Source organism: Temnothorax nylanderi, unplaced genomic scaffold (assembly GCF_030848795.1).
Source record: "Temnothorax nylanderi isolate EJ_2023f unplaced genomic scaffold, tnyl_v1.0 TNYL_tig1146_pilon, whole genome shotgun sequence".
Lineage (NCBI taxonomy): Eukaryota > Metazoa > Arthropoda > Insecta > Hymenoptera > Formicidae > Temnothorax > Temnothorax nylanderi.
The window spans coordinates 15,160-35,320 of NW_027250208.1; the positions used below are offsets into that span (position 1 = coordinate 15,160).

Genomic DNA, 20,161 nt, shown 5'->3' on the forward strand with positions numbered 1-20,161 from the left:
CTCGATACCAGTGTTGCCCAGGACGATTGTTCTTGAAAGGAGTCTTAGCTTTGTTATTGAAATATTTTTGTACGCAGTTAAGGAGTCTTGTTTTATTCACAGGAAAACCACTATCTGCACAGAACACTATCCAACTTGCAATTTCATTTTCTTCTTCCGCACTCAACACAGTTTTTGGTCCCTTCCTACACTCAAGTGGTGAGTTATACTTTGATTTTAAAAAAATAGTACTCTTTGGTACTCCAAAACTGTGAGCAGCTTGGCGGAGAGTCAGCCCTTCGCCCATTGCATTGAGAGCAGCTTGAAGAGTTTCAACACTGTAATTTTTTTCACTTCTCTTCTTTTTAGCTACAGCTCTACGATACTGACCACTTGCACTCTTCTTCTTCTTCTTCTTAGCAGTCTCTTTTACAGTTTTCTCATTAATTTTCTTCCTAGCCATCCTGACTACCAAATGCTTGCCAAGTCAAGTTCTGGATTTTGAGGTTATTTGGTACGAAGGTGCGAAATTTTTTTTCTTGATGTTTTTTTTCAGTCCGTAAGTAAATATTAAATATTCCACAACACTAATAGTTATTAGAGAACACTTTTTGTAAACATTTTTCACTAAAAATTGTACAAACAAAATCCCGGAGAAACGTGTCCAAGTACTGCATTGATATATCAGTGCCTATGATCTGAAGTTGGACACGAGCGTCGCGTGTGTCCAACTACTACGATTATCGAACGTATACTTGGACAGCTAATTTCCAAAGAAATAATTATTTTTGTAATATTATTATATTGGAAACATTGTTTAGTAATATAAAAACTATCAGATAATATCACAACTTATATATATAAATGCATCGGACTTATTGTAACAGTATAAACACAATTAACAAAAATGTAAAAATACAAGAAAAATTATGTCGCTCTTATGGGGCTTAAGGTGAAATTTCAAATTGACCATTTTTATTCAATTTTTTGAAATAAGTATTAATAAAAATTATATGTTATTCAAAAAAGTGTTCGCAATACTAATCTATTTTATTTTTCAATTGAATATTTTTTATTTTACCATAAAAGTAGGTTTTTGAGTGTCTAAATGGCGAATTCGATTGGAAGCACTAGTGCGCACTAGTGCGCACTGAGTGCGCCCTCTGTCAGTATTTAGTGTTCGGTTGGCTTGCCCTCCACTGGTTCAGAATCTACATGTGTTCGGTTGACAGTGCACTGAAAACATGTGCTAGTGAAAACGTGTTCGATTGAACTGCACTACCATAGTCCAGTGCTACTTGTACGTTCGGTTGAGGTCCACTGCACTAGTGTGGAAGGCACTGAACTGCACTGACAAATTTATCAGTGCGGTTCAGTGCGAATGTAGAAATATTTTTTTGTTAAAAGAGAGTGAAATAGAGAATGGGTAAAAAGGATATGTACGAAGGATAAATACAAGATAAATACAATTAAAGGATAAATACAAAGAATAGATACGGATAAATACAATTAAAGGTTAAATACAATTAAAGGTTAAATACAATTAAAGGTTAAATACAATTAAAGGATATAAATACAAAGGATAAAACAAGGCTACACACAAAGGATAAATATAAAGAAAAAAATGGCAGCTGAACTATTGCTCATAGATGAACTGTTAAACAGTTCAAGCAGTTCTAGTGACGAGGAAATGATGGCATTAATAATGCAACATGAAATGCGACAGCAAATTCCAAAAGTTCGGAATATGATAGATATTATCAATGAATATTCTGATAAAGAGGTATGTTTCTTCATACGTAATTTCAATTTACATTTTAAACATTTGTAATGTAAGATGTACATGTAAAGTAACTTTTGCTTAAAGTTTCAGCGACACTTTCGTTTACAACGGAGTACATTTGATAAATTACACAATATGTATGAAAATTCCGAAATTTTCAATACATTGCAAGAACATGGTGGGCGCAGTACTATAAACAGTAATATTCAGTTATTATCATTTTTATGGTGTATATTTCTTATATATATATATACATACACACGCATATATACATATGTATATTAACTACATGAGTATATATATATATATACTCATGTAGTTAATGCATATATAGGTACGTAATAGTAATGTTTATATTATATTTGTAGGTTTGCAGGAAACAAATCCGTGATACGGGACGTTGCATCCAGATTTAATGTAGCAGAATCTACGTTTCATGCTATCATTTCGAATGTTATGACATTTTTACTTAATATTGCTCCAAATATAATAAAAATGCCTGCTACAGAAGATAGAAAAAGAGAGGTTGCTCGTGAATTTGAAGAAGTAATTAATATTGTTATTATATGCTAAAAGATATGTTTTAAAAGTTATATGTTTAAACATTTATAAAATAACTTTGTTTCAGATAAGTGGATTTCCTGGGGTCCTCGGATGCATCGATGGAACATTTATTAAAATTAGAACGCCTGCTAAAAAAATTAAGAGTACTTACGTTAATAGACATGATTTTCCATCTCTGACATTACAAGCAGTTTGTGATGCCAATAAATTATTTTTAGATGTCTTTACCGGTCCTCCTAGTAAAATACATGACGCAAGAATATTCCAATTATCATTTTTAAGTAATGAAATACAAAATATATCAGAAAATTATCACTTATTAGGCGATGCGGCATATCCTTTAAAAAAATATTTATTAACCCCGTACAGAGATTACGGCAATCTTACAGCCCTTCAACGAAATTATAATTTTAAATTTTCTCAAACAAGAGTTAAGATAGAAAATGCGTTTGCATTATTAAAACAAAGATTCAGGCAGTTAATGCAACTAGATTTTCTCACAGTTAAACGTTCTGCTAATTTTATAATTTCATGTTGTGTGTTACATAATTTGTGTATTTTGAACAATGATCATTTAGATAATATTGAGGAAGACGTAGAATGTAATGAGAGGCAGGTTTATAATGAGCAGAATCCGAACGATAGGCTGGAAGGTGAGGTAAAAAGAGACATTATTTGTAATTTATTGGCTTTTAATTAGTGAAAATGTAACACAAATAAACATGTATGCACAAATAAAACTTTTTACAGAACACAAAATAAAATTTATTCTTTTACTTAATAGATACTATATAAACTTAAAATACTTAAATTTATATTTTAAAGAAAATAATACTTTTTTAATACATACATTGTTTCTTTTATATTATTAACGCACTTTAATAAAATAAATATATTTTTTTCTTTCAAAATTAGCATAAAGTACTTTGTACTATCAAATAATGTAAAAAAACTAAAAAATTTCTTTACATAAAACATTTTACATTATATAAAAAAACTTAAGTAATACATAACGTATTTAGTCTTTAGTAATACATCACATATAAAGAAACAGTCTTTAGTATTCCATCATAGTCTTTAGTATTTTAGTCTTTAGTTTTTACGTAACAGTCTTTAGCATTATATTAATAAGGAAACAGTCTTTAGTTATCATATAATGAACAAAATAGTAAGATAATATTGTATAACTACTTATAACTTTTTCAGATTACATAAAGTATAATGTGTAAAAAAGTATGCTGTTTCTAATCACTACTTGAATCTTGATTTAAATCAATTGTATCATTGTCTGTTGTTGAATCTCGATTTGAATCAATTGTATCATTTGAAAATATTTTCATAAAGCTACGTAATATATCCAATTTCTCTGTATGTCTTCTTTCTCTCTTCTTTTCTTTATCTTCCTGAATGCGTAATAAAGTCTCACTTATAGACATTTTTTTCGGTGCCTTTTGTGACTTCGTGACTTTGCGATCCATTGCTATATTTTCTTGTTGCTTTTCAATAATTTTCCCAGGACCTTGCATTACCTCAGGCTCCAAGCTGTCATCTATTGCCTTTATCTTGTTTAATTCTTCTTCAAAATCCACTCTTGTTCGTTTCGCACCTGATTGCTGATTGCTTCTTACAGATTGCATTTTACGTTTCAAAATAGTCTTGTAACGATTCTCACATTGCGTACTGCTTCGTGCAATGTTTAGTTCTGTTAAGATATCATTAGATATTTGTATCCACATTGATTTTTTACATTTAAATCGTTTCATAGGCCCAATTAAAGGTAAATATTGCTCATATTTATCTAATAATAGTTGCTTTCCATTTACATCAAAACTCAGATAAATCTCACTTCTGTCTTTCTTCAACATTCATGTTGAAGAAAGACAGAAGTGAGATTTATCTGAGTTTTGATGTAAATGGAAAGCAACTTATAAGCGTGTACTTTCGTCACACCAAGCAGTTGTTAATTCGTTCTTATCTTTGAGGGATGGATCCTTATCTTTGCTAGCAGCCATGCTTTTCTTTGAAAATCTGTAACTAATAATAGAAAGTATAAAGTATAACATATTTGAAGTTGTAATTATACAAAAATATATATTACACAATATACAATAAAGGTGCTATAAGATGTCATAAACTAGTAATATTGATCTCAATATAAAAAAATCTTAACTCTCTTGTAGATATTTCTCTTTATTTTACATACCTATAATGTTTCACTTTTGTAAATAAAAGTTTTTATACCGTATTATAAAATAATATACTTCAGCCGACTTATTAGCTCGGTTAAAACGGTCGTTTAAAAGCCGTTAAAGGTTAAGTTGAAAATGGTTTTCAAGGTTACGAACGTCGCACGTTGCACATGTAGGCATTGAAGAAGTTACTAGTTGCACTGCATTGGGTCAGTGCAAGTGAACGCTCCCAGATCAGTGCAAGTGACCGCACTCGGGTCAGTATAGAACTACGCACTCCGAGCACGTGCGCGTAGTAACAAAAAGTTACTAGCCACTGGAACGGAGCGAGTGCACGCCAATCGAATTCGCCATAAGTATAGGTCTAAATTTTCATTTTGTCCAAGTATTGGGCATTTTACCTTACACGGTCACGTGATTATTCCCCGTGAAGTTTACCTTACCCCGCAGGGTAAGGTTTACGAACGCAGCCTTGATGAAAAAGAACGCAGAGAAGTTTAGTGGTTTTAAGCGGAATTTCACGAAGCCCTCTAATGACGATCCGAGTTGGCAACACTGAGCCAATAACCAAAAAGGTAGGAAGGCTACCGTATTTTCCTCAGTGTTCCTCAGTAATCCTCAGTCACATAAGGAATATGTCAAATATAATTTGATGTATTAATATGTAATTGTTACTCAATATGAGTATGAATAAGATTATTCTAATCGCAATATTATTTCTTACTGAATTATGTTTCGGTACTCTGTTACCACCAACAGAAAAGAATAATAAGAAAGAGAAAGGAAAACATAACAATAAAGTAAGTATCAAAGAAAATATATTTTATTCCCATTTATATGCATGTTACAATAAAAGCGTAAAATTTAATAATATTTTATATATATGTATTGTACAATATAAGATTTTAGAAAGAATAAAGGCTAAATATAAATATTACTAATACTTTTATACTAATTATAATTATATTACTAAAATACTCTAATAAAAACGTAATGATTGATATAAATTCTTTGCGAATTGTATGTCTTGTTAACAAACTGTTTATTGAACTGCATGCAATTTAATATTAATTGTTTTATTTAATTGAAATAAAAGAACAAAGTGATAGAGGTTATAATATAATTTTAATTATACGATAATTAAAATAAATATTTATCATAAATATTTAACACAAAATTATATAAGAAACTTTTCAAAAATACAAAAGATCAATGAGTATCTCAATAAGTAAACTGCTCACAGTATGACACCAGATTGGCAACAGACTTGCTCAGATATTGCAACAGAAGCAATATAAATATTATTAATACTTTTATACTAATTATAATTATATTGCTTAAATGCTTTAATAAAAACGTAATAATTGATATAATGTCATCAGTGTTTGCATTAAACTCATATTTTGCTAGCACCGCCTGTCAATATAATCTGACAGCAGATTGTCAGCAGAAACCGAACAAAATCTGTTTTTTCGTAAACATTTAAATGGAATTGTACATCATTACAAAACAGCAGATTCTGCTCAGTTTCTGCAGTCAATCTACCATCATATTCTAGATCTATTCTTTATAGTTGTACTAGTGCACTAGTGCACATACTCATTGTACATACTTAAAATAAAATAGTATGTTTAAAGTTGGCGAAAGCAAGAAAGAAAGTTTTAGTGCAATCTAGTGTGGCAATAAAGAACAGACTCCCTATTAGCAAATTCTCTTATAATTCTTTTATATTTCTACTGACATTTCTATCAATAAAATTTGTAGCACTTTCAAAATTTGTTCTGAACCGCGATTTGACTATCCGGGTATTTATTAGTATAGTTGTATAATTATCTATTAACTTATTTATATGAGGAAACAATAAAGTTTATCTATCTATTTATTAGTATCAAATATCTTGTCTTTTAATATTTTTACTAATAAATTTAGTTTATATAAATTTACTAATAATTAGTAATAATTTATATACATATATATATATATTTCACCCCTAGAAGAATACCGTCACACACACAATTAAAAAAATTTCGATTTTGAAAGCCTATAAAAAGTATGCCTAAAATGTTACCTATGTGCTATAGGCTGCGTTCGGAAACGTCACCCGGGTACACAAGGGTATACTCCCTTCTCCTTCTAACTCGCTGAGATAGAAAGAGAAGGGAGTATACTCGTGTGCACTCGGGTGACGTTTCCGAACGCAGCCATAATAGTGTCATAAGGTTATATGCGAAGTCTGCTGCAGAACGGAGCAGAAATTTCATTATTCTTTTAAATTGGTTACGTTATAGTCGTTGAATGAATAGTGTCATCAAGTGAATTACTAAATGAATCACATCAGATTTCTTTAGGAAACAGTATAAGTTTCATTATAACAAAATATTGTAATTGTAATTATGTTAGTTATCTCACAATTAAAAAAAATTGAATTAAATATGTTTTTTCTTTCTCCTGAAAATTGCAAATTTCTGAGTTGTGACAGTTCTTCTAGATGTGCGATATGTATGTATATAAAAATAAGCAGTTCCTTATTTTATAAATTTTATAAATTTTGTAAGTTGTACAAAGGCCCGGTGGACCAAGATGTTTTCCAAAGAAACTTGGTAATGGAAAATCCTAAACAACAGGACATTCTTCATGAATCTGGTCGATATTTTCAAAATACTGAGCATAGAAGATTTAAGAGAAATGTCCTAGGATATTGTACACCCGTGAGTAATTACATAGTTATTGTAACATTGCCTAGTTCTATAAAATCATAAAAATGAAATCCAATAATATATTTACATTGAATATAATTCAATTTTACAGTGGAATGGAAACGGTTTTGAGATTTCCAAAACATTTCATGGCAAGTTTACAATGGTATCTCCAGTATGGTTGGCTTTTCCTTTTGGTAATACATCAACCTATCAATTGTCCATTAATTCTATCCAGACTAAGTGGATAAAGGAAATGAGAGCCAAGAACAATGTTAATCATATCGTAAAGCGTAAGTTGAAAATAATTGAAGTATGATTATAATTCTATACTGATGTTATTACTATTTTTAGTTATACCTAGGGTATTATTTGAACATTGGTCAATCGACGACATTATTAGGATATATGGTAATAAAGAGAGTCAAACTCAATTAATAGTATCTCTCTTAGATACTGCCAAGGTATATACATTAATAAAATTTTTATATATATATTATTGCATATTCTCTATCTATTAAAATATAAAACATAAAAATTTTATATTTAGACCTTCCATTTCGACGGATATGTTTTAGAAATATGGAATCAGTTTGTATTTGCAGGTGCAAATTTACAAATTGTTACTTCTATAGTCAAATCCATTGCACAAAAGTTGAAGAAACATAATTTAGATATTATATTAGCAGTGCCACCATCTAGAGGGTACTTAATACTTTTTAAAATACATATAAAAAACATAAATTTAATTTTTTTACTTATACAAGTTGTTTGTTTTTAGTGCACAAGTTGAATTGTTTTCAAAGCAACAGTTTGATGAATTAGCATTATATGTAAATGCCTTTTCGCTTATGACTTATGATTATTCGAGTATTCAAAAACCAGGTCCGAATAGTCCTCTCGATTGGGCCAGACAATGTATAGAATTGTTAGCTCCAGAGAAAGACGATCCTAGACGATCTCAAATTTTATTAGGTATTAACTTCTATGGTTATAATTATACACCAGAGGGTGGCAGGGCAATTCTCGCCTCTGAATATTTGGATATACTGAAATCATTCAAAGGAAAGATTCATTGGGATGACAGCAGCAAAGAGCATTTCTTTGAACCAAAGTAATATTTTATTACAATCTATCTATTCTTTCTCTTTCTTTTTTTCAGTCTCGTTTGTCTCTTCACTCCTTTCCTATATTTTTTCTTCATCTATTTTCCTCCTTTTCCCTCTCCCTTTCCTTCTTTCTACTTATCCTTGTTTTCTTCTCCCTTTTTTCCCCCCAATCATCAATTTCTTATATTCTGTGACTTTTCTATCCTTCTCTTTTCTCTTATCCTTTTCTATTTTCTTTTTTTCTGTGCCTTCTTTCCTTCTCTCTCTTCTTTCCTCTTTTTCTTTCTTTCTTTTTCTTATTTATAATTAATATAAAAAATGTAAAAAAAACTTTTTTTAATATTATATTTATAAATTGATGTATTTATTTCAGATTAGCCACAGGTAATAGCTATGTCTTCTACCCTACGTTATATTCCATTCAAACTCGATTAGAACTTGCTAACGAATTGGGTACAGGAATCTCGATTTGGGAATTAGGTCAAGGATTGAATTATTTTTATGACTTATTATAAGTAAGTTACATAACTTTCCATTTTATATAACAAAAATTTTGTGATATCTATGTATATAAAGATGCATGTACATAAGAGAAAGCGACAAAATATTTCAATAATCATATATAAATTTCTGTATTATTGATGAAAAATATATGTATTGTGCCTCGTATAACTTTAACGCACGCATCTATCTTTATAATTCGTTGTACTATTATTATCATTATTATCTTTATCGTTCGAGTCACGACCTTTGAATGTCATCATGATCTGTGGTCCTTTTAAAATGTGATACATTAATGCCCAGCTCACTTTCATCGGTAATAAGCTAATAAATAACAATATCAATAACTTCAATATATATGTATATATGTTTATTTATTTAGTAAAACTGCATATATTAAGAGCGATTTCACTGATTTTAATGATTTTGACATATATTATCAAAAATAGCTCTAATATTTAAGAAATTTTAGCCATTGTTCGTTGTCTACTAAAGAGTTGTTAACAATTAAAAGTAGTCGTTCTCTTCGGTGCTTCGGACAATGTACATTCATGGATTTTCGACTTTGTATTAGAAAGTAAAAAGAAAGCGATAGACAGTTGCAAATTATAATAAATTACGATTATTTATTTCGTTGATATTTTCAGATATATATTTGTCATAATATTGAAAATAGCATCTACAAGTTTACGGTGATTAAAATCAAAATTCAGCTAAATACGTAATGAATTATTAATTCATACTCATTGTCAGTAAAGCATAATAAATTATACATGTATTTGTATGGTTTATTTTATTCCTTAATAATTTTTAATAAACAATTTACATGTATACATATATTTAAATAATATATGCTTAGATGAAGGAGCTTCGCTCTCTGTATTCTTCCTGAAAAAATTTTAACCTAACCCAAACTTAATTTTAGTTTCAAATTTGAAATAGGTTTAGATTAGGTTAGAACTTTTTCGAAGTGCAGGGAAAGGAAACTTCTCCTCCGCGTAAGCTTTACTCATTATAAAATGTATATATGCAAATAACGTAGAATTCTCTGTACTCGATAAAGCTCGGTAAGTTATGGCATTCAACATACGTCTGTATGATTCAATTTATTTGTTAATAACTTTTTAGTAAATAGATCGATTAACGACTAAAATCTTTTGCAAGTTAATTAGAGTTACGTCTTTGACAACATATGTCAAGGTCATTAAAGTTTTATTATTATAAACTCACCTTTTAAATGGCAGTAAATATCTTAGAATATTAGGTAGTACTATCAACGTCTCGTTCGCTAATACACCTGTGACCACTTCTTCGGCAACATATGTCGGTTCAAGCATCGGCATCAATCTTGAAATATTATTTTATTATAAAGTACATTATGTATTATAAATAAATGTATAATTTTCTCTCCAGGAATATCGCATTATATATTTTCACGAACCTAGGTTTCACTCCATTAAACATTCCCGTATTAATAAGATAGGGACAAACTAAAGTCATATGAATTCCTTCGTATCCATGTACCTTAAAATATATTGATAATAATAAAATAATTGTAATAAGAAAGTGATAAAAATGACATAAAAACTATTTGCTTTACTCGATAATTGGATATTCTTACGCACTTTGAGTTCGGTGAAGAGACTCTCGTGGCATCCAATGGCGGCGAATTTTGTTGCAGAATAATCCGTACAATTGTAAATCCCTAAAAGTCCAGCGACGCTCGCTATCGTCACAATGTGACCATGATTATTTTTCATCATATCTTTCAAGAATGACTTTGTAATCTGTGGAGAAATACTAAATAAAATATATAAATCGAAAGTTTTGTATAATAACCTTTATAAAAAAACTTGAAAAACTCAAATTTCTTTAAAATTAACACTCACCCAATAATGTGACAGAATATTCACTTTGAAAGTTTTTTCAATTTCGCAGTCGGGCAATTTCATAAAAGTCTTCCCGTATACATATCCAGCATTATTTATTAACAGACTCACCTATGGAAAAAATTGTTCACTTTTTACCTAAAGATAATATTATATAGATAAATTTTCATATTTTATCTTATCAATTTTATAAAAAAATTATTTTTCAAGAAAAATTTAAACCATACATACATTAATTGCCAACGTATTTTTAATAATCGTAATAAGACATTGAAAGAATTGAAAATTAACGTAAAAGTTACAATAGTTACATTATATTAATTCTTTAGTCATGGCGTGCTTTGCTATAAAAATGAAAATTGTCCGCTGTGTGCGAACCGATAATCACAAAGTCAGTCACTATAACACGATAATCAGGATCGCGTCAGTAACTCAAAGTTCTATACAAAACGTCTGCTCTTGTAATTAATTTACAATTAATTCAATATTTTTACATTACAATGTATAGGGGAGACCGGGGCTAAACCGCCAACGGGGTTGAACCGCCAAATCAAATATCTCGGAACCTGTATATTGTGCGAACTCGCTATTAACATTGTAAACGCTGCTTATGGTACCCATGTGACCAACGGAGTTTCGGCAGGTTACCTGCCGTGTTATGATTTTTACGAGGGCAAACGTGTTTTCGGAAGGTGAAAGTGAAATTTTCTGCGCGTGGAAATATTGTAATATCTGCAATAATGTTTGCTCTCCAAATCTCGAGGTACGTGATTATAAAGAGTAATGCATGCTGAACACGAATCCAGTGTAGTTTTTTCATTATCGTTGATGTCTAATATTTCGTGGGCGATCAAACCTGAAACTTATGTTTGGGGCTTATCCGCCAGTAAGCACCCGGGGCTGGTCCGCCAGTCTCGTCACTGTGGCGCGCCGGGCGCACGACTTCAGCTCACGGCGATTTCAGGTTAGGTTTCCCTCGAGCGTGATTCTGTCTTCCCTTGCACGTGCGTCAGTTTGTGTAGGAGGGAAATGATACGCACGTATCGTCGCAAAACGGGTGTTTTGGCCGACCGAAAAGATGGCGGACCGTTGTTTTCGAGATCGCTCACGCTCACGGCACGTCGGCGAGGTACGGCGAGGCACGGCACGGCTCTGAGATCCCGCGATTTCCGCGCGAGAGTTGACATGCCGCGCGCGCTGTAGATCGTCCCGACTCCCGGCCGCGATAAATCGTCGTTGTTGGTCGTTGTGTCAGTGACAGTCGCGCGTGCGACCGCATCGTCCAGCGTTCGCCGCATCGTCTCGGCGTCATTGTCGCCGCCGTTGTAGTGGTGGTGGTGTCGGTGGTGGTCATCGTCGTCGTCGTCGTCGTCGTTGTCGTCGTCGTCGTGGTGGTCGTGGCCGTCGTCGTCGTGGTGGTCATGGCCGTCGTCGTCGTCGTCGTCGGCGCGTCGAGGAATCGGCGCGAGGACGCCGTCGAGTCGGTAAAATGGTCGCGCTCCACCGCGAGCTTTTCTAACCCCCCTGTCGCTATTTATCGCTCCCCCGCGAGAAACGCGGCTTGGTTAGGTTGCTCGAGGGTCCGCGCTGATCCTATGGCACCGGAACGCCGTCACGCGTATTCCCCGTGGTTGCCCGCGTTGACAATGTAACGTGCCGTTGGGGAGTTTACGATTTGGTTAACCTCTGTATTCACGTGCCTAAATTGTTTTATGGAATAGGTAAAACAATTATTTTTTAATAATGTTTTGCATAAAAATTTTAAATAAATTTTTATATTTTTCTCTTAAAAAACAATTATTAAAATGTATCCTATCATTTTTCAGGATTAGATGTACGTATATGTATTGAAAATGCAGGGTGGCGGATTAGCCCCGGGGGGGTGGCGGTTCAACCCCGGCATTTTTGAGATTTCAATTTTTCCACCGTTGTCGTTTTTGCTCTATACCGGTTAAACAAAGCAACATAGATAAAAATTTCCTATATAAATTTTGTAGCTAAAGGTTCACTCTTTACAGTGGTATACCACATTTAACTAAAATTATTTATTTTCTTGTTAAAAATCGGCACCGAAAAAAAACTGGCGGTTTAGCCCCGGTCTCCCCTATTAGTAAAATAAATTAATACAACTACACTTACAATTTAATAATATTATATAATATTATCTATATAAAATATTATATAAAATATGTCTATATATGTCCATACACTCCGTACTATGTTTTTTTTCTCTTATATAATCTCTGTTTATATGTACAAAAAAATAATAAGAAAATAATTAAAAGGATAATTTTTGCATTGTTTTTTTTTACAAAAAAATAAAGTTTGTGCAAATGTGAAAAATTTGCTCATATATAATTATATATAATTATATTTTATATGTATTGTTACATTTATATATGATTATAAATAAACATATATAGGCAAATAAATGAACAATGCAAAAACAATAAAAAAAACAATGCAAAAATTATACTTTTAATTATTTTCCAATTCTTTTTCTTATTATTTTTCTTGTAACATACGAACAGAGATTATACAAGAAAAAAAACATATATGAACATATTTTATATAATATTATATGATTATATATATTTAGATATGTTTTTATATAAAAAATTTTTTACCGGGCACGATCAGAAAATTTAAGAATATCTTTCAGTCAAGATACGTAAAGATATCTTGCGCATCAGCGCTCCAGAATTCTCTCTTTCTTTAAATTAACAGCTCGTCGACACGGATATTATAAGTCTTCAAAAAGATTAGACCAAAATTCCAGTATCTATTTTTCAAATCTTTAACTATTTCGATTCCACACAATTTATTATTTTACGCGAATGAAATAACACATTTACATTATATTTACTCTACAACGGTGCGTATATGTATAATAATGTGTGTCAGAAAGAGAAAGAGAGGGGGGAAAGGAGAGAGGGAGAAATATGAATAGGTAAAGCAAAATTATTGTTTATTTCGATTGTTCATGCAGTTCTAGTATATATAACAATTTGCTGTTAATTAAAAAAAAAAGAGAATCCTGGAGCGCTGATACGCAAGATATCTTTACGTATCTTGACTGAAAAATATTCTTAAATTTTGTGGTACAGAATTCTCAAGTTTAATCAACATTTTACTCACATTTCCGACCTCAATCTGTACCACTTTTGCTGTATGATACACTTCCTCTTTGTCAGCTATATCGCAATAATACGTCCAACATTTTCCACCAATTTTTCTAATCTCCTCTGCAACTTCCGCAAGACCTGCGTTTACCATTTACGAATATATTTATGCTTATATACATACTTATCTTAAAATTTATTAGAAAGGAATTGAATCAAATGTGTTTAAATATACTGTAAAGATATACATATTATCTACATGTTTGTATATACATTTATACACATTTATACAAGAAAAATTATTAAACTTGCATTATGCGACTGTGTAACTGCGACAATAATACCTACTAGTTCAGAAGAGTCAGGTAACAAAAGAATAACAAGACAAAATTGACAGAATTAATAATGGATTATCATGCATAATTTGTTTCAGACGCAACATGGTAGCTATCATACTCGTAGGTACATTTTACGCGTGAAAACTAAACACTAATTTTTTTGTTTTTTTAGATGTAGTTAGCATTCGGATGATTCAGACATCTAGGTATATATACATATACATATGTGTAAGTGTGTAAGATTTTATTTAAAGAAAAAAATTATTATTTAGTTGGAATTATCTCTCACCGTTTTTATTGATATCCCAAACGACTACGTGTGCACCGAGTTTGGCAAATCTGATTGCAATTAACTTGCCGATTCCGCTAGCACCGCCCGTAACGAGAGCAATTTCACCCTTGATCGATTTTGCTCGATATCGGCGTGGAATTAGCGTTAGCACTACAGTCTTGGTGAAATAAACTATTGCCATGCCGATAAATAGCAATAAATCGTAAATCACATGCATGCCTTCCTTCAGATTCATCATTTTATGATCTAGTATTGCCGAAAAACATTGTAAATTATCGATTATTATTATTATCATCAATGTGTATTCTATAATAAGTGTATTTTGTCGAAATTATATATGATTATAAAATTATATGATTAATTAATAATACAAAATTGAGTTTATTATAATTGTTAAATATATGTATAAAGAAAGGCACAAATATATATATATATATATTATACATTAAACTCAATTATATATATATATATATATATGTATAACAGAATTAGAGCAGAAATACTCAAATATATATATATATAACAGAATTAGAGCAGAAAACGGGTTTAAATATTTTTATACATCTACGTTCCATTAGAAAATAATTATATATATATATATATATATATATATATATATATAATTATTTTCTAATAATATATATATATATATATATATATATATATATAATTAGATGTATAAAAATATTTAAATCCGTTTTCTGCTCTAATTCTGTTAGATATTGCAACTCAGTATATGCTTGAGCATTAGTATAGCTAGGAGAATATTATTAATCGGCAACCTGTTATGGCAACGATCAACATTAAAATCTTCAGATTCATAATTTAAAGTAAGGCTTTGTAACAGAATTCTATTCATAATTTTATATACAATGTGAGACAGAAAATATTTGAAAAATGATATACAGGGTGTTCGAAATAAAAGTATCCAGCCGAAAGGATGGAGTAGATTGGGTCAAACTGAAAAGAAAAGTCATGTTACCATTTTGCAAAATTCGCAATACTTACTAAGAAATAATTTGAAAAAGATCGGCCAATCTACTCTAGTAGAAGCGCGCGGCGAGAAGAGACGTCCCAATTCCAAATATTTGCGAATTTTGCAAAATGGTACATGACTTTTCTCTCAGTTTGACCCAATCTACTACATCGGCTATATAGATACTTTTATTTCGAACACCCTGTATATAATAATACATAAAACACATATCAAAATACGCATACATAAAAAAACCACGTTGTATAAAATTTTATAGATAGAATTCCATCCCGAAATTTGACATGAACTATTAGATCTAAAGTGAATTTTATATCTTTAATAATATTCGTTTATTATTGTTAACAGTATTTTTCTCCTGTAGTGATCCTTAATATTCGAATAACGGGTTAAAGACTTTAAACATTAATAAAATTTAAATGTTTATATCTGTATTATTTCGAAAATGCGAATTTACGATCTGTTTTATTAAAATTTTCACGTATCTCCCTATGCCAATTTACATGTCGTAATTTATGAAAATGTATTCAAGGATCATCAAGTCATAGCATTTTAGATAAATTCAGCGATGGCTGCTGACTGGTGAAAGCCAGTTAGCACGATGGAAAGTTGTACCTTTCATTCAAATCTTCTATGAAAACACAAAACACTAAATTCTTATTTGTAAATTAATTAAAAAATTGTATAAATTATTATAAATACACTGTAGTTCATGTTATATATTGTATAATACTATGTTCCTTGATTTAGTTTCTATTTTATTCTGCTTCAAACTCTCTTCTTTTTATGACAGAATGCTACTAATATATTTAATGTATATTTCTAAACTTTTTGCAATTAACCCTCCATAATGCATGAATAAAAAATGTGCCTAAATAGTACTAGTAGTAATTAAATAGCAAATATTGTTCTTTATATATTATTCTTTAAGTATATACTTTGAATATATTTCAAATATAAATTTTTTAACTTTTTATTTTTCTTTTTGTTATATGTACACATATAATTAAAAAAAAATTTTAATGTACTTTTTAAACAGACTTTTAAAATATTATATATATATATATAGATATATATTATATATTTGAAATTCCTTTTAAAATATATTTAATCTAACAATCTCGCAATTGATTACCTTTTATTTGATGGAATGTGTAAGCATTCGATATTCGGTCCCTCAGTAATTCGCACAGCTTTGCGGAAATCACAGTATATAATGTTTTTATACAAAAAGTACAGAGAATACAAAAATAGAAGTTCTGTGTCAAAGTTTCACCATATTCGTTTCAACTATAACTTTCTCGCACGGTCTTCAAAAATAAATCAAGTGTGTCCTATGCTTCACAATCGCACTAGGTGACCGGCAAATGTTGACTGTGGCTTCTAGTGCGCCCGAATTACCGAGTGCCTGTGGAAACGTCAGATCATGAAGTCTTGACGATAGTACAAGCGCGAAGCGATCCGTCAGGACTATGGGGACAAGAAATAACTGGAGAGAGTGCAAGATTGCGGGAACGTAAGATTTTTAATAAGAGGAGGTATTCGCGAGTGAAACTAATAGTCCGCAGGACGTCGCAGTTACTCTTTTAAATAAAATATACTTTTTACAAAATACATATCGTCTACATGTCATCTGTATAAAAACATCAACAATATTAGAAAAAATAGCATAGCAAAGAATTTCGCATATTGATGATCGTATATACAGGGTGTCCCATTTTAAATGCCAAGGCAAATATCTAAAAAAAATATGGAAGATACAAAAAAATGTTTCAGGCAAAAAGTTACATGATTTGAAGGGGGCCTCATGATGAAAATATGGACTTGACCTTGAGTGACCTTTTCAAATCAATGTGATCGATGTTTTTTAATAGAACTTCCCTTTATTGCATATTCTTGTAGAATTTTGTCAAGACGTTTCAAAACACTATAATAAAGCTCTCTTTTGTTAAGAATTTTCTGAGATATTTCAAATTTTGTCATTTTAAAATTTTAATATGAAATAATGAATATCTCGTAAAGTGTTCACTTTTTGATAACTTTACCTTGATACTTTTATACATAGAATAATGAAAGGAATCGATTATTGTAAGAAAAAAAACAGAAAAAATTATTTGAAAATTTGATTGCATCTTGTAGACGCATTCAATTTTGCAAAATTGCAGATGTAAAAATATTATTATTCGCTTCCTTTCATTATTCTACGTATAAAATATGAAGGTAAAGTTGTAGAAAAGTGAATACTTCACCAGATATTTCATATTTTATATTAAAAATATTATAACAAAATTTTAATTATCTCAAGAAATTCTTAACGAAAGAAAGCTTTATTATAGTGTTTGAAAACGTCTCGACGAGATCTACAACTTTTTATCTCAAGGAAAAAACAAGTTCCATTTAAGAAAATATCGATCACATGACCTGGCCTTGAAAAAGGTCACTCAAGATCAAGTCCATATATTCATCATGTAACCCCCTTCAAACATGCAACTTTTGTCTAGAACATTTTCCGTATCTTCCATATTTTCGAGATATTTGCTTGGGGCATTTAAAATGGGACACCCTGTATATATAACGCACTTCAACGTCTCTTCTTTAAGTTTGTCCAGGCTACCTTACATAGATTACACTCCCTCTATTTATTTTTAATGACCAGTATAAGGATCATTAACGAGAGATCTATTCCTTTGACAGAGAGAGAGAGAGAGAGAAAGAGAGAGAGACAGAGAGAGAGAGAGAGAGAGAGAGAGAGAGAGAGAGAGAGAGAGAGAGAGAGAGAGAGAGAGAGAGAGAGAGAGAGAGAGAGAGAGAGAGAGAGAGAGAGAGAGAGAGAGAGAGAGAGAGAGAGAGAGAGAGAGAGAGAGAGAGAGAGAGAGAGAGAGAGAGAGAGAGAGAGAGAGAGAGAGAGAGAGAGAGAGAGAGAGAGAGAGAGAGAGAGAGAGAGAGAGAGAGAGAGAGAGAGAGAGAGAGAGGACTTTTTACAGTTACTCTCTCTGTACTTTCATCTTTCTCTGCTTAAAGCAGATCTATATATAAACTCGCTTTATTTTAAATACAGATAGTACAGTCAAGAAAGTAGCTAAAACGAATACGGTGAAACTTCGTTCCGGTACGTAACCTGTGATTACATTGTACATGATAACGGCAAATGTAGGTATACATTGCAAAATCTACGTTGCGACAAGTTCTCTAAATTGCCCTCCTTGTTTAGCATTGGACGGAAAAAATATAGTAGTCGATGACTGCATATTATATACTTTTTTAATTTTGATAAACTAAAACACAACAATATATTGCGCGCGTTATTTTTCATTTATTTTTTGCCAATATTAAAAAAAAAATTATTAATTCATATGCATTTATGTGATAATGTAATCTTTTTTGTAACTTTGTCCACAAAATGAATTACTAGAAACTGTTAACAAAAATAACTTTTTATTTGTTGAATCTACTAAAAGTATCTAAGAGAACAGTTATACTGCCATGCATTTTTTAATGAGAAATCAACATCGTCGATAATTTTTTAAATAAAACAATGTAATTTTTCTTACATATAACTCGTTTAGTCCAAATTTATTAACTTAACTTAATTAATCTAAATTTATTTTTATTGCGTTAACTAAAATTTTTATGTTCTAATACATTTATTATCTCTCCAGAGACATTGCATAAAGTTTTCGTCAACTAAACAATTTTGCCATTAAGTGACATTGCGTAAATTAGACGCTATAAACCTCCAGCAAATATTGCGTGGTACTAACCTTTCCCATAGAAAGTCGTTTGATTTGCCTAAATCCTTGAACTGCGCGAAAAATTCATATTGGCAAATATCTTTGCTTTTCATTGCCAAATAATGATGACCTCTCGCCTCCAGATATACTTCAACATGATTATACTGTAATACTTGATCTTTGAACATGTAAACATATTTTTATTTGTTAAATAAAACTTGTTATTGTACGATTTTTTTATGAAAGAAGATATATATATTGTAAATAGAGTAAATAATTATTAAAGTGAATCTTAACAGAACGCATATGCGAAGTTTTGCGATCTTCTCATTGAGAGAAATGTAGGTAAATTGAAGGTGGAATGGAAACACTTCCCCACCTAAAACTGGTGAAAGGATACGCTGCCAAACTGGGTCGCAACAATTGACTTGATGCACGAAGAGGAGAGAGAAATATAAGGGCGATATGCCATATATTAATGCCATAAAAACGTTTTATGCGATATTATGTAAATAGTATCCCCAACAAACATATACAAGATGTAGAAGAAGGAAACCTTCATCCATCCAATAATCAATTTTTCTCACGTGCTTGTTTCAATAAAAAATTATCTTTTTAAAAAGTTAAAAAAAGGCGCCAAATACACAAGCAATATGTATGTTGTTAAATAACCCAAGTAGTAGTAGTAGCTTTAATTTTTCTTAATAAGATTATTATATCACAAAATTGCGTTACCCTTATTCAACCCAAGTGATAGATATGTATTTTCCAAAAATATATACGAATCTTTAAATTGCGCCATTTACAAAGAGACTATACGAGTATATATATCGCTTTGAAAAATAATTGTTTGTGCAACTACTTTTAAAAAATAAAACCCAAGTGGTATACTTTTCTTTGTATTCCCATTATCAAGGATCTTTCTAACAAAATTATACTATTACAAAGAAATATTTTAATCACAAGATTAAAGA

The 20,161-nt window shown here is 30.9% G+C and overlaps 3 protein-coding genes and 1 long non-coding RNA gene across 8 annotated transcripts; 2 read left to right on the forward strand and 2 right to left on the reverse strand.

Moving 5' to 3' along the window:
- Positions 1-1,290: 1,290 nt before the first annotated feature.
- LOC139786778 (putative nuclease HARBI1) lies at positions 1,291-3,090 on the forward strand. Of its 3 annotated transcripts, XM_071725899.1 has the most exons (5): positions 1,291-1,494; positions 1,529-1,762; positions 1,847-1,989; positions 2,131-2,308; positions 2,391-3,090. In XM_071725899.1, the coding sequence occupies exons 2-5, from the start codon at positions 1,604-1,606 to the stop codon at positions 3,024-3,026; spliced, it is 1,116 nt and encodes a 371-aa protein (XP_071582000.1). In that variant the 5' UTR covers positions 1,291-1,494; positions 1,529-1,603; the 3' UTR covers positions 3,027-3,090. The 3 variants fall into 3 exon arrangements, with proteins under 3 accessions (XP_071582000.1, XP_071581998.1, XP_071582001.1); XM_071725897.1 differs by having other exon boundaries at positions 1,291-1,762; XM_071725900.1 differs by having other exon boundaries at positions 1,291-1,762; positions 1,847-1,971.
- Positions 3,091-3,389: 299 nt separating this feature from the next.
- On the reverse strand, positions 3,390-4,767 carry LOC139786780 (uncharacterized). The gene is made up of 2 exons (XR_011722405.1): positions 4,530-4,767; positions 3,390-4,360 (listed from the first exon to the last, which is right to left on the reverse strand). It is a non-coding gene; the product is annotated as an uncharacterized lncRNA (long non-coding RNA).
- Positions 4,768-5,068: 301 nt separating this feature from the next.
- Positions 5,069-10,237, forward strand: LOC139786781 (chitinase domain-containing protein 1). Of its 3 annotated transcripts, none has more exons than XM_071725901.1 (7): positions 5,069-5,315; positions 7,071-7,223; positions 7,324-7,504; positions 7,566-7,675; positions 7,762-7,916; positions 7,993-8,325; positions 8,694-10,237. In XM_071725901.1, exons 1-7 carry the CDS (start codon positions 5,196-5,198, stop codon positions 8,833-8,835), a joined length of 1,194 nt encoding a protein of 397 aa, XP_071582002.1. In that variant the 5' UTR covers positions 5,069-5,195; the 3' UTR covers positions 8,836-10,237. The 3 variants fall into 3 exon arrangements, with proteins under 3 accessions (XP_071582002.1, XP_071582004.1, XP_071582003.1); XM_071725903.1 differs by lacking the exon at positions 5,069-5,315 and adding an exon at positions 6,722-6,869; XM_071725902.1 differs by lacking the exon at positions 5,069-5,315 and adding an exon at positions 6,876-7,014.
- LOC139786782 (estradiol 17-beta-dehydrogenase 11) lies at positions 8,837-16,649 on the reverse strand. The gene is made up of 8 exons (XM_071725904.1): positions 16,592-16,649; positions 14,460-14,708; positions 13,849-13,973; positions 10,711-10,821; positions 10,447-10,608; positions 10,263-10,345; positions 10,052-10,168; positions 8,837-9,145 (listed from the first exon to the last, which is right to left on the reverse strand). Exons 2-8 carry the CDS (start codon positions 14,698-14,700, stop codon positions 8,995-8,997), a joined length of 990 nt encoding a protein of 329 aa, XP_071582005.1. The 5' UTR covers positions 14,701-14,708; positions 16,592-16,649; the 3' UTR covers positions 8,837-8,994.
- Positions 16,650-20,161: the final 3,512 nt, after the last annotated feature.

What these genes read in the sequence shown, in the direction of transcription:
- LOC139786778 (XM_071725897.1), top strand. Translation starts at nt 1,604, where the DNA reads ATGGCAGCTGAACTATTGCTCATAGATGAACTGTTAAACAGTTCAAGC. An exon ending in ATGAATATTCTGATAAAGAG is followed by an intron (nt 1,763 to 1,846) that starts GTATGTTTCTTC and finishes TTTTGCTTAAAG; the next exon opens with TTTCAGCGACACTTTCGTTT. An exon ending in TTGCTCGTGAATTTGAAGAA is followed by an intron (nt 2,309 to 2,390) that starts GTAATTAATATT and finishes ACTTTGTTTCAG; the next exon opens with ATAAGTGGATTTCCTGGGGT.
- LOC139786781 (XM_071725901.1), top strand. Translation starts at nt 5,196, where the DNA reads ATGAGTATGAATAAGATTATTCTAATCGCAATATTATTTCTTACTGAA. An exon ending in TCCTAGGATATTGTACACCC is followed by an intron (nt 7,224 to 7,323) that starts GTGAGTAATTAC and finishes TCAATTTTACAG; the next exon opens with TGGAATGGAAACGGTTTTGA. An exon ending in TGTTAATCATATCGTAAAGC is followed by an intron (nt 7,505 to 7,565) that starts GTAAGTTGAAAA and finishes TACTATTTTTAG; the next exon opens with TTATACCTAGGGTATTATTT.
- LOC139786782 (XM_071725904.1), bottom strand. Translation starts at nt 14,700, where the DNA reads ATGATGAATCTGAAGGAAGGCATGCATGTGATTTACGATTTATTGCTA. An exon ending in TTGGGATATCAATAAAAACG is followed by an intron (nt 13,974 to 14,459) that starts GTGAGAGATAAT and finishes TGGTAAACGCAG; the next exon opens with GTCTTGCGGAAGTTGCAGAG. An exon ending in TATTTACTGCCATTTAAAAG is followed by an intron (nt 9,146 to 10,051) that starts GTGAGTTTATAA and finishes GTTATTTATTAG; the next exon opens with CTTATTACCGATGAAAGTGA.